This window comes from Schistosoma haematobium, chromosome 2, assembly GCF_000699445.3.
Source record: "Schistosoma haematobium chromosome 2, whole genome shotgun sequence".
NCBI classification, from domain to species: Eukaryota; Metazoa; Platyhelminthes; class Trematoda; order Strigeidida; family Schistosomatidae; genus Schistosoma; species Schistosoma haematobium.
In genome coordinates, this window is record NC_067197.1 from 21936950 (window position 1) to 21950565 (window position 13616).

Here is a 13616-nt window from a genome sequence, read left to right on the forward strand (position 1 = left end):
TCATCTTCTGAGACTGTATACTGTAGACTGTAACATCATGCACTGACGTTCTATCTGGAAACAATCAACTATGTGATTAAGCTCACTATGACTTGGGATATCATCCCAGCATGCAATGAACGTACAGTGTAACGCAGTCAGACGTGGAGAATAAGAGTTACAATCAGAGCAAAATTAAAAGCATAATCTAGTTATTTAATTAAAAATACATTATGAAATAACAAAATCTGTGGTTACTTGAACGCACATATGACCGTCATTATACTGGACGATACATTAAGTTTACATGGTTGCGTTGCGGATAAATTCACCCGTCCAGACTAGATGAAGGTCATCCAAAAGTCGCACTAAAATGGCAACTATTCGAGAGTCTTCGGTACGGACTGGTTGAGAATGAAATCTACTGGTTTTACAGGTATATGTGTATTCAAAATATAATATAATTTAGCCAAACAAGTTTGTGATTCGCTAGTGGTGGTTATTGGAGGTGCTGTAGTCTCTGGTGCTATATTCTTGTTATATCGACGAGAAAACAAGAAAGTATATTGCCGTAAGAGCTTGATCTTTTGTTGTTTATACGTCTTATTACCTAAATTTTTGAAGTGCTTGGTGATTGATTCTAAATTCTCCGTATCATTGGGTTCGTTTTTTTTTCACACGCGCTCTGAAACATTCAACTTTAAACAGTAAATTTGATAATCGATTACCAGAAAGTCTCTTAGTGTGTCCTAGATCGACTACTTGATATTGATGAACCACTTGCAGTTAGCTTTTAGCGGATCCACCAGATTTTCCGGCCAGCAGATAGCGAGTTCAAAGCCTTCAAAGTAGTGTTATTATCCCTCTCACAAACAGTGTCACGAAACCCAACGCAAATCTGTCATTGATAATTTGTAGTTGATGGTCCTATTTCGAGCTCACATAGCTTATTCTAGCTTCTGAACAAACCAACTTACTCATTCTCCTCAAGCTACAATTCGACCTTGTTAATTATTCACTTAACAACGCTGACCGTTTCTATATGAGCGTGTGTGTGTGCATTTCCTATCTTACTCATCACATTTCTGTAACTCATTTTTATCTGACTACAAATATCGAGTTTCACTTGGTTAAGTCGAGTTGGCTCACACTCTTCCACCGCGCGTCATTTCGCTTCGCTCTCTTCTCTTCACACCGTCTTTCTGATTGTCTGTTCTGATCAACGATTGTATGAAATACACGTATTCGAAATTCATTCTTGTATTTGACTTATTTAGTTCCTTTATACACCAACTCGAGTTAAGTCTATGATTATACACAGGACTGGCGATATGTATATTTCGATAACAAACAACTTACGATCAAATTGGAGTCACATTTGGGGCTACGAAAAATTGAACCACATTATTATTATACGTTCTCACTGCTTCTTATTTGAGGGGCGTTACTTTTGGCGCCCTATCAAGCTCAAGACATTTTGCGGCTTATGAAATAGAATATAGTGACTCACAAACTGTCAAGTGGTTGAATGCTAATTTTTCTCTTCTAATATTTACTGCCTTTTTCTTAGTATTTCAACTGGATCTTTCGCTATTCGTCGGCTTATTCGTCCACTATATTCATGTAGTTTTACTTTGATATCTACTGAATATGTAGTTTTAATCGTTATTGTCGTCCTTATACCTTGGTTGCTAAACCATACGTTTTCGCGTCTAATGTTTGGTTAATGTGTTCAGACTAGGAGTAAACATATGATTGGTTTGCTATACATCCAGGGATATATTCACTATACAACCAGTTAGTTGGTTAAAGACCTGTCCTATTTTACTTTCGAGTATGCAATACTGGGTTTCTGCGGCTAGAACTTGTTAACACTACTCGGTCTGTTCAACAAATACATGAAATGTAATCATATGGATCTTATTTTGCAAACAGAGTGAATAAGTCTTATATATCTCAAAATATTCACTTGCGACGACACACTTGGACCATATAGGTTTCCACTGATCAGAACATCCCACAAAGTTTTTAGAGGTTAGGCTCCTTAACCATCTCATCGCTCGATACAGTTTTTGCAACCCCAAATGTTTTGCTAAAATCATGCGCACAAGCATACCATCCCCAAATAGCAAAGATACACTTTCCAATTAGTTTTTCATCGTCACTGCAATAATCGACTAGCATTTCACTGTTGCTAGTTAATATTTTTAATAGTATTACAAGGTAAGAATAACTTCCTTTACAGATGTTATCATTAATCCATCAATGGCGTTTACTATTAAAGAACAACTAGATACTGTTATGGGGTTTATGTATAGCAAACAAGATCAGAAGAAACATTAAGGAATAGTACACAAAGAATTATTAGTATTATTATTTGAACACATATATATTGGTACAAGGAGGCACCAAATACATATGAGCCACACAAATCTCATTTGAATTGTGTTAGGGTTGTGATACTGCTCGGGTGCCCGAACCGAAACAGGTGGTTTTCTTAGGGGGCCGCACCCGGAGCCTTCGACCCAAAGGTCTGATCCACAAGGCAGTGGAGCATCGTAAGGAGATGCAGTCCCATGGAAGCCGGTGATCAACAATTGGTTCATACGCCATTTGTTCCCATTTGTTCTGAAAAGGGAATCGCTAAATAATAAACGAATTTTGACTAGAAGACATCTATGTTATTATTAACTTAGAAATTATCTTTATTATTTGACTGTTTTAACGTATATAAATATGAGCTTTAGGTGGTTGGAGGTAATTGATAAGGAACGCTTTGCATGGCTTTCGTGCTATTAGGCACTAATCAGCGAAGAGCACCTGTAATTTTTAGGAAAATTGATCGTCTATGTGGAATTCTAACCCACACCATCCATCTTCACAATCTGAGATGCTGTCATTAAGCTACTCAGCTAGCAACTTACCTGTGGTGCTGAGATATTTACAAGCGATCACTGGGTCGTGACTGTCATGTTTATCTAGTCCTTTTTAGTGCTGATTGAATTAGATCGATCAAATCGCAACGTAGCTACTAGCCTAAGTGGCTCGATATCGCATGCTCTTTATTAGAGTGTTAGGTAGTAGGTGTTTTAGTCCTACAGGTGGTCACTCAAAGTCTGATTATCTTAGTGGTAACCCCTTAAACTGTGAAGCTAGGTAACAAGATCGAATCTTTCAGGAAACACCAATTCCCTCAAAATTACAGGTACATCTTGCCGATGAGTGCCAAGTATCATGAAACCTTTGTGAAGCGTCTCCTGTTGACTACCTTCGACCACTTAATATTTCAACATAATGCATGGGACATCGAATCACTCCAGCTGATGCATACGTCGTAACTTGATCGATTGACTTCGATTATCACTAAAAAGGACTAGATGAACATAATGTTTGTCATCACTCATTGATCAAACAATTGTAGCTTTCTCTATTCTCTGACAGGTTGTATAGGCAGAGCGTCTGTCTGTTTACCAATGGGAAATCATGCTGTACATATGTCCTTTCTACATCACTTAACAGATAAAAATATAGTCATCGCTACTAGAAGCTACTTTAAGGTCGTCGATATTTGATAACAAGTGTGGATGGTAAAGTTCACGAGTATGCTACTCAAACTTTGAGGGAATGTTTGTAAACGAACACAACAAATCGGTTTTTGGGTTGCAAAATAACTTTTACGCCCTTATAAAACTCATAAACAGTCTATGCTAGGTAAAAAATAAATCTGGAAAAAGTCATATCTAGACCAAGACGCGGCCCTATTTTTTGAAGTTACAGTTCGTTGGTTTGATCAACGTAAAGAGCATCCTATTTTTTCCTTGAATCCTCAGGTAAACTGATCTGCAATGGTGCAGATACGTCCACTAATTAACTTCACCTGAATCAGGGATATATTATCATCATATGCTCTCTATCCTTTAATTTTTTTACACATCTTCATTTCTTTGCCGCTATTTGTGTTATAAAGTTGGTCTATTTTCAGTCAGCTAACGCTGCTGTGACATTGTGTAATATGACAACTTCAATTAATACATAACTGTATTATACTTGGATTCCTTCTGATTTGTTTGTATTTAAGCTTTGTGATGTAATATGCAGATAGATCGGACATAGAGACTTGAACTGAACCGGGATGTGACCATGATTTTACTAGTATCTACTGAAACGATAGCCAGTATGTCGAAATTCGTGGCCACGTTGAATAAAAATACTTAAGCTCTATATTATTGTAGAAGCCACCGATTTTCTGTGTCTTTAAATTTAATTTATGTATTGAGAATATTTTTAATTGGTGATACTTTATAGAAAACGCCTCGGATTTGCCAGTTGGGCTTCCAAATCCTAGAAATGTATGCTATTTCAATGCATTGATGCAAGCAATGGCAGCGAATCCAAGTCTTGTTCGTCTCCTAAAACGCAGTGTCCACATTAGGCCGGACAAATTCATGTATAGATTATTGTGTTTATTGAAGGGTAAGTGTTCAATTTCGTTCTCATTCTAACTTTTTGGATCCCACAGTCATTCACGTTTGGTGTATTAAGAAACCAGTGATTAAGAGTTTTAAAAAACAAAACTGATTATGTTTTCTTCTTTAGATATCATATCCTTAATAAAGTCAGTAAATATGTGATTGGTTAAGTTTGTAAGGACTTCGTCAGCAATTATGGCTCGCCACGTCGAAATGGTGAGAATTGTAATTAAATATATCCCAAGATAATCTTTTCAACAAAATAGCAATTAAAGTTCGTGATGGATATATCCTTTTCATTTTATGTACGCATGGAGAATATGAACTATGAGCATGTTTGTTTGACCAGTGCAGTTTCTTGTTGGCTTGTCTCATCAGCCAAGTGATTCCCAAGTTTGTATTTAGGTAAACTAGAGTGTAAACTATGACACTGAGCCTGAATATAATTCATGGGGAAACTTTTATTTTCTCAAATCCTTGTTTAAACCTCTGCAGGTTGTGAAAAGTCTGAGTGGTTGTGGTCTAATAAACTATACAAACTGAATGTTTTCTTAAAGATGATTAAACGATAAAAGCAATTTATATCGATTAGCACTTTGTCATTTTACTTACGAAAATGTAAGTTTCCTTTATTACCCGTCAATCTCCTTAATTTTTGACAGGACCTAAAGCTCACTCCCCTTATTTATTTGTGACTTCTAGATTCTAGTTTTTACCCTACTGTCCTGACGATTGTCAACGTATTAATGTAAAATAGCTGCCCTCTTAGTTCAATCTTCTTTAGTCCCTCCGATACATTTCTTGAACAAGATACATGTTTTGAATTAACTTGGGCTAATAAGAAAATAAGCCATCTGTATTCGGAGCTGAGGTAATCAAATCTAATTGTAATTAACATACAGTCAGGCAGTATCATAGACGACACAAATTTTTACTTTGACTATCAACAACACGAATTGTTAGTTTTTAGCGGAATCAATTCTTATCATATATTTACTGAATATCTTTGGGTTATATTTTTATCCGGTAACCAATTTTGCTAAGCTATAAATTTACAATTGAAGTTCCAACTTTATTTTGCCAGGTCTGCAATGTTCTTCTCAGTATATTGCAGAGAATAACTTGGGTGGTTTACTAAAGAAGAATCATGAAGCGTTAATTAATGACATAGTGAATACACAAAATTGGGCTATTCATGAACAGCAGGTTAGTCGTTGTGTTATCCCTTTTTATGTTACATTTATCTTAGTTTTAATACATCATGCTTGGTAATTTTCATTTAATCCATAGATTCACTATACTGGGTACTAATTTTTGTTACTGCACTAATTATTAGTCGTTCTCATGATTTGTCTAAATACGATCAACTAAAATTTCTCGACCAGTTTTATCACTTAGTCACTAAGTGAAATAAGTAACTCAAAATTTCCCTGCGCTTCGTTTTGCTTTGAATTTAATAAATGTTATCATGACTAGACTTCCATACTTGTTTTTTTATCAGTTACTAAATATGTGTATGTTAATGTAGAACAAGCATCGTTAGGCATCGTAGTCGTAGATTTCGTCTCTGAGGTATTGAGCTCGTAAATGATTAGGTTCAGGAAAGCCGAATCCAAATTTGTTGACTGTTATGTCTTCAAGTCATAGAGTGAAAAAAAATTTGATTTTAGGTGGTCCTGTCTTGTGTCAGTTTTTTAGGAAAGGAGAAGACGAGTGACTCTTAAACCGTAACCTTTTGTACAAATAATACTACTAATCGTGTTATGCTAAGTGGATAAAACAGATTTCGCTAAAAACAGCAGTCACTCCCATAACCATTCAGTAATCATGCTTTTAGAACAACGCTTAATTCGCTGACGAAAGAATATCCAAGTAACCTTATAAAACATAGGTGTTTTTCCTATTTAAATGAAATAATGTCGAAAAAGGATCATTATAGCTTTTGGTGTATAACTCATGAAATCGTAGGCCATCGTATCTGTGGGAACGAGCATTTATAGAGATATACACAAATGGATATAAAAAAGAGGATTAAGTCCATTAGGCTTTTATATTATTAATTTTAACACAAGTTATAATCTAAAATTTAGTCGTTTTCTCATTCTTTATTTATAACTTCATTTGTCGGAGCAGAAAGTCTTATCTGCAATTGTTTTCGGTGATTTAGTTGACTTTGCATTTTTTTTGGTTACACATGATGCGAAATGTCAGTTTCTGCGTTAAGAACTGGTCATTTTAGTCGCTAACCTGTTATTTTTGTTTGCTTTTGAAAGTATGCTGTCTGTTGTAGCTAATAAGAACAGTATTTCATGTAGAAAAAAAACTAGTCAATACTACAATTGCGTTTGTGTTTAGATTTAGTTAGTTAAGCTATTATTTAAGTGGTACAGTTTGTTTTACTACTCACTGGGATATTTATATTTTCATTGATTTTAGTAACTTGTGTATCATTGCGTTGTAACTAATTAACTGGCTACTACTTTGTTCTTATTCAGTGTGAACGCGTTGTGAAGATAGTTTGGATATGTTTGGTTTATAATGTTAACTCACAAACAGATTTTATATAAGGGCTAGATTAAAAAAATAAGGGAAGCGATGGTTTTAATGAATTAGTATCAACATAAAGATATATGGTGAAAATCAAAGTATGATTAAGGAAAATGTTGTATTCAAGTTAGACGTTAACACTTAACTCTTAACAAGCTGACTAAAACCATATATTAGATGGATAAAATATGTTTTCTTTGTGTTTTAATTTTAGGATGCTCATGAATTATTTGGTTTTATCATGGAACGTGCTTGTAGTCAAGATAATGGTTTTTCCAGCAAAACATATGCTAGAAAAATAAGTAATCTGTTCAATTTTAATCTTCCTCACCACAGACGAGTAAGTGTACGAAATTATTATTTTTTTATAAAAGTACGTAAATAATTTTCTTTGTCGATGGGAAACCTAATTAATGGTTGCAGTTCAGCTGGAAATTTCTAAATTCAGTGGTCTAGTGGTTAAGTGCTCGCGCGCGAAGCCAGTAGGTCCCTGGTTCGAGCCCCGCGTGGTGCGGGATCGTGGATGCACACTGCTGAGAAGTCCCATACTAGGACGAAACGGTCGTCCAGTGCTTCCAGGTTTTCCATGGTGCTCTAACTTCAATCGACTCATGATTTCAACCTGTGAAATTTCTAATCTATTCAATTCAGTGATGCTTCATTTTGACCAAAAAGCGTAATTGCTAATCTTGCTCCAATGTATTTCTTTATTTATTGAGATCATGAACTGATCGATGTTAGATCACTGAAAACCTGAAAGCATTGGACGGTCATTTCGTCCCAGTATGGGACTTCTCAGCAGTGCGCACGAACGATCCCGCACACGGGGCTCGAACCCAGGTAGCCTAGGATTTGTCGGTTCGTGATCTCAATAAAGTCCGACAATCTCCACAATCCTATGCTGATAATTTTATTTATTATATTCAGCATCAAATTGTAGCCATTTTTTGTCATCGTTTCACAAATCTTCTTCCTTTTGATTTTATTTTCAAAGATAGTTGTCTGTCGATCTCATTGTTCTGCTATTGAAAGTGTAAAGTTTCGTGCAATTTTATGCGATGCATTTCCTACTCATGTGTTTGAACAAATTCTGGTGAGTAGCCGAGTAACATGTAATTATTGCAACTATCATAGTAAAGTGGTCATTCAACCGGAAGCTTGTTTAACCATATTTTTAAGTAAGTTAATTTTCACTTGTAAACACAGTATCAGTGGTTATGGCATTAGATTTTCAGCCTGCAACTCTCTAATTCGAACCATGCTCCATCTGTTTCTGTTTGGAAAGCCGGATAGTATCATATAGAGTGTAGTTCATACCAAAATACCTGATGGCTCAGTTACTTAAGAAAATCAAAATTCACTACTTTGATATGATCACTAGTTAACTTTATTTTATATAAATATATATATGAATTAGAGATTCTCTCTACTCTTCTTATTTGAGGTGTCAATGTTTCTTGAAACTAATGATTTCTGTCTATGTAAACAAGTGCATAATCACTGTCAATCTATACTCTGTATTTGTGTGAGAAATTTACTAACTATATAAGTGATGCGACTAGGATTAACACCAATAATAAGGCTTTTTAAAATAGAGCATGTAAATATGATTATTTTGAATTCAATTACAAATGGAATATGATCACTAGCATATAGATGTAACCCAAACCATATGTTCCATATGTTCTTCAACTGTAGGAATGCTGCCCTTACTTTGCCAACCCTCGACTTTACGTCTGCATCTGATCCTCCTTGTTCATCGGTGATGCTTCCCAGGTATGTGGAGGATTCTACATCTTTCAGAGTTTCGCCATCAAGAGTGATTGGATTGCTGTTCTCCGCTTTGAATTTGAGGACCTTGGCTTTCCCCTTGTGTATGCTGAGGCCTACTGATGCAGAGACTGCTGCTACACCGGCTGTCTTTATCTGCATTTGTTCATGTGTATGCGATAGGAGGGCCAGGTCATCTGCGAAGTCCAAATCGCTTAATTGATTCGGAGCTGTCCATTGTATTCCGCGTTTTCCCTCAGATGTCGAGGCCTTCAAAATCCAGTCGACCACCGGAAGAAAGAGGAAGGGAGAGAGTAGACAGCCTTGTCTGACTCCGGTCCTTACTTGGAATGCATCTGTCAGATGTCCTCCATGCACGACCTTGCACTGTAGTCCGTCATATGAGTTCCGGATAATATTGACAATCTTCTCCATTGCACAAGCAAGTGACTATCAGGACTCAGTAGCTAAGTGGATAACGCGTTGGCGTTTGAAGCGAACGGTACTGAGTTCGACTCCCAGAGTGAACATCAATTCTGAGATGCAGGTACATCCAGCTGACGAGTCCCAAACAGGACGAAACGCGCATCCTAGATTCCACTGCTAACCACTATCCATCTTTGCTTATAAAAGCCTGTGAATTAAGGCGATATCGAGGCATACGCACAGTGTGCACATATGCCAATAAGACTGATCAATTTCAGTCCTAAAACATCAATGGGGAGATTCAAGCAAAACAATACCAAGAGTTTAGATAGTTTGACTAATTTTTTCTGGTAAGCGTTTTTTTAGCGAGTTAGTTTTCTACGGGATGGGGACGGTAACCCTATGCCCAACCCTCCTCCTTTACCGGGGCTTGGGACCGGCAGTAACTCTGGAAGAGCTACAGGCGGAGTTATACGTACCGTTAATTTTCGTGCGATCTTCATGTTGCAAATCGAACGTTGTACTTATGGCTTCAAACTTCAATGCATTATTCACTGCACTACCGAGTTCAACTGACTGTTAACTTGTTTAAGAGGTATATTGTATAAACATTATTGGTCAGGGTTTGAATTATCACGTTGATACTTATATATTCAAACAAAAACTGGTTGAAGTTTTATTCTGAATATCAACAATCGGATAACTTGAACGTTTTTGTATTAGTTTGAGTCACATGAGTCTTTCTGGATGTGAATATAGTTTTCGTCATATTTCAGTTTTGCACTCCAACTTTCCTATGGACAAATAGCAAGTACACTGTCATTGTGTATTTTGTGCTTCATGTCTTAGATGAGTTCAGTATCATTAAAATTAATTTTGCAATTCATGTTTTTTTCGTATAAAAACCATTCATCAATATGTGCATTTATCACTTTTGACGTTGTCAATTAGTCGATGTGAGAAATTCGCCATTCCTTCATTCAGGGACAGTGTTTATGATTGATATTATCATCCAACCATTACTATTAATATTTACGTAACATAGGATTATTTAATCCTCTTTTAATAAGATTTTATAATTACTGATTAACTGAAAAATGTTCAGTTTCTTATTGTTATTCATATTAATGATTGTGTTTGTATTTTATTCATACTTAGAAATACTTGTTCTCTTTACCATGATGATTACTTTTGTTTAAGAGATCGTGAATAATAATACTAAGTGTTTTAAACCGCGTACTACCTTATACTAACTTTCCAGATTTTATTCTCTTTCTTTTTACGCGGATGTTTGTTTTTACTATTGTCCTTTTGGATTTAAGGTAAGCGCTTTCATTTCGTTCACTAAAAATGTTCGAGAAAAGTGTTTGTCGGTTTACTCTGACTTATCGTCATAAGAAAACTAGTCTATTGTGGGTACAATTGGGTTATTAATTTTGCTGTATGTAAAAACTCATCTGTTTAGCTTGCGATTCATCGCACAAATCAGACGGATAATGAGGGACCTAATGATCTTTTTTGCAATCGTCTCGGTGCTTTATCAAGTCATTTATATCCAGTTTTCTATTGTCCTTGATTTTACAGTTCTTAACTCGGTTATACACAATATGCTGGGTTCAGCAAATTGTTTCAGCTTGGAATATTACTAAATACAAGGATTTTATGAGTTTACTCCGATATATCTCGATAGTGATGCATTGCCTCATCTGTCTCAATATAGTCTTTCTAATTGGTTTTTATTACAAGTTTCTACAAACTTCCCATATATATAATAATACTAAGTACTTTAAACCGCGTACTACGTTATACCAATTTTCCAGATTTTCTGTATATATATATATATATATATCATCCGAGTTTAGTTTTATTCTTTGTTTTCATTATTTATCAGGGAGTCCCAGCATTGTAAAGACAAATGTGAAAGGATTACAACAGTCATATGTCAAAACGTCTACAGAAGTGATAGATCTTATTGAATGTCTTGATGCTCAGTTGGCAACTGTCGAACCTATACCTGATATGAAGTGCCCTAGATGTCAGAAATCTTCGACATCAAAATCCTGTTCATTAAATTATTGTCAACGCGAACAATGGATAACACACACTCCTAAATACCTAGTTTTGTATATACAAAGAAGTGATTGGTTAAACATAGCTAGCTTATCCACTGAATCGAATAATATTCGTCAGTTTGGTGGAAATCATTTTTCAACTACCAGGATTGCTACAAAGCGTTCTGAACATGTACATATTCCGGAGTCTTTAAATATGGCGCCTTATTTGTTACCGTGTAGGATTTTAAAGACTGAGGCTTTATCTCAGCCTGTAAATCCATATCATGACAAACCCTCTGGAGGTTTACTTTCCAATACTTCAGAATTATTAGGAAGGGAGTAGGTTTTCAGTAAATTATTTGTCTTGTCATTTATTTTCGAAGTAGAGTTTGTAATTTTTTCCCATTTTCAACTTATCAGAAATGTTAAATTTGTTATTTATTCTGACAATACAAAGTATCAATTCATTTGTTTTAGTAGTTCAAGTAGTTATAATTCATTACTTAGGAAATATGACTGGCAACTCTTGAGTGACAGAATGGGATGCAGTCCAGTTAATTTACTGTACTGAACTTGGGTAATTTTTATACTATAGATAGTTCATATAACCTCGTGAAAATAATTTTGTGAAGTTATCGATTACTTATTTAAACAAGAGTGCCCGGTACAATAAAGACGATACTCAAGTGAGACTCAGTCATGTTATTTCTTTCGTATACTAGGGTGAGTAGCACTTAGTATGTGGGATAAAGACGCTCTCTGAACCAACTTAAACCTATGGTCGGACAAATAAAAATACAGTCTTCAAACCACGGGATAATTAGTACAAATTTTCGTCTGCTCGAAGCTTATTCATGGGTTATTTTTACCCTGTTTTGAACTATGTATTTTTTAAAATAAAGTTAATTAAGCGTAAGAATGGTGAAAAGTCAAGTAATTTCATGAATCTACTCGTTGCAACTAATATTTGGAAGTTTTATTACTAGATCTTGTAAACCGCTGATAGCCAGAGATCTACAAGGTTAGAACCCAGCGGTTTTCCAAGTTCCTAAGCACTGTTGGCAACGAAGAAAAGTGACGTATTATTCTTCTATATGTTGCCGTTTATACTATTTGTTTTGATAAGTTTCATTTCTTCATATAATGTGCATAAATCATAAAATGAACATAAGTTGTACTTACCCCCTTCTTAATCTAACTCACAAGTCAATAGTTCGGTTCATTGGATTATAGTTACTTATATATGTTTTCTCACCATTTTCTAGTAAACTATATTATCATTTTTGCTTTATATTACAGTCGTCCAAAACCATACATACTCCGTTCAGTTATTGTTCATGAAGGCGCATTTCATCAGTGTGGACATTATATAACGTATCGTAAATGGCACACACCTGTATTGCATGTGCAACAAAAGTCGTGTTGGTTAGTTAATATTTTGTCAAGTTTGTACGAATATGTTTCAAACTATTTTAAAGGAATATCAAACACACCTGATGCCCATAATTCGCCATGGATACTGACTTCCGATGCTCATGTGATACGTGTACCGTTCAAACACGTGGAATCAAGTCCTGCTTATTTGTTATTTTACGAACGTTTACGTGGATATGATGATCAGCAATTCGGAATAAAATCAGCGATTATTGCAAACGGCACCAACCATCGTACACAGCATAGCACTCCTGCGCTATCACCAATTGAAGATACTGATACGAGTCACTCGGAGATATACAGCGAAGATGAGAGCGACTCAGATGCTTCGATTGACGAACAGTGTGTTTTTAGAAACTCGTCAATAGCAGACATCATTAGATCTTATGCATTATATACGTCAGCATCTCAGATGTATGATAAATCATGTGATGTGTTCTACTTCCATAGTATTTTCTTTTCTACTTATTTTACGGTTAAGTGGCGTAGTTTTTGAGAAACGATGCCAGGATGTATTTTTACTTGTGTTTTCTGTATTAGCGGTTTCAAGACGAACTTCATATTGTCGGGATAAGTATCGTCACTGAATCCTATTGCCGTTGTCTATTTCTGATTAAACATTGCGGAATACAGCTCAAAACGTGTTGGTACTCATAACGCCAGTGTTTATATTCAGTCGTCTAGTTTTTCAACAAATCTTGTAGTAGGAAATTATCGTTGGCGTTTTATTTTATCATCAGCAGATTTGCGTAGATGTCTTATTTTCTGGGAACGCTCTTCACTGTAGTTTGTGCGGTACATTTAGACTGACTATAATCAATTGCTTCGATTATCACAAACCCTTTATCATCTCATCCTGAAACCCAAAGTCTGTAGTCAGTAAAATACATAGAAGCTGCCTCATTTTAGTCATGCAGATATTTTATTAAGTGCTTAA

At 35.6% G+C, this 13616-nt stretch overlaps 1 protein-coding gene across 2 annotated transcripts; it reads left to right on the plus strand.

The window, feature by feature from the left end:
• Window positions 1-266: 266 nt before the first annotated feature.
• Window positions 267-13175, plus strand: USP30_1 (Ubiquitin carboxyl-terminal hydrolase 30; the record flags this gene model as incomplete). Of its 2 annotated transcripts, XM_012938185.2 has the most annotated exons (8): window positions 394-415; window positions 449-550; window positions 4285-4452; window positions 5533-5654; window positions 7210-7335; window positions 7990-8173; window positions 11083-11584; window positions 12545-13175. In XM_012938185.2, the coding sequence occupies 8 exons, from the start codon at window positions 394-396 to the stop codon at window positions 13173-13175; spliced, it is 1857 nt and encodes a 618-aa protein (XP_012793639.2). The 2 variants fall into 2 exon arrangements, with proteins under 2 accessions (XP_051067805.1, XP_012793639.2); XM_051214623.1 differs by having other exon boundaries at window positions 267-415; window positions 7990-11584.
• Between the last annotated feature and the right edge of the window lie 441 nt (window positions 13176-13616).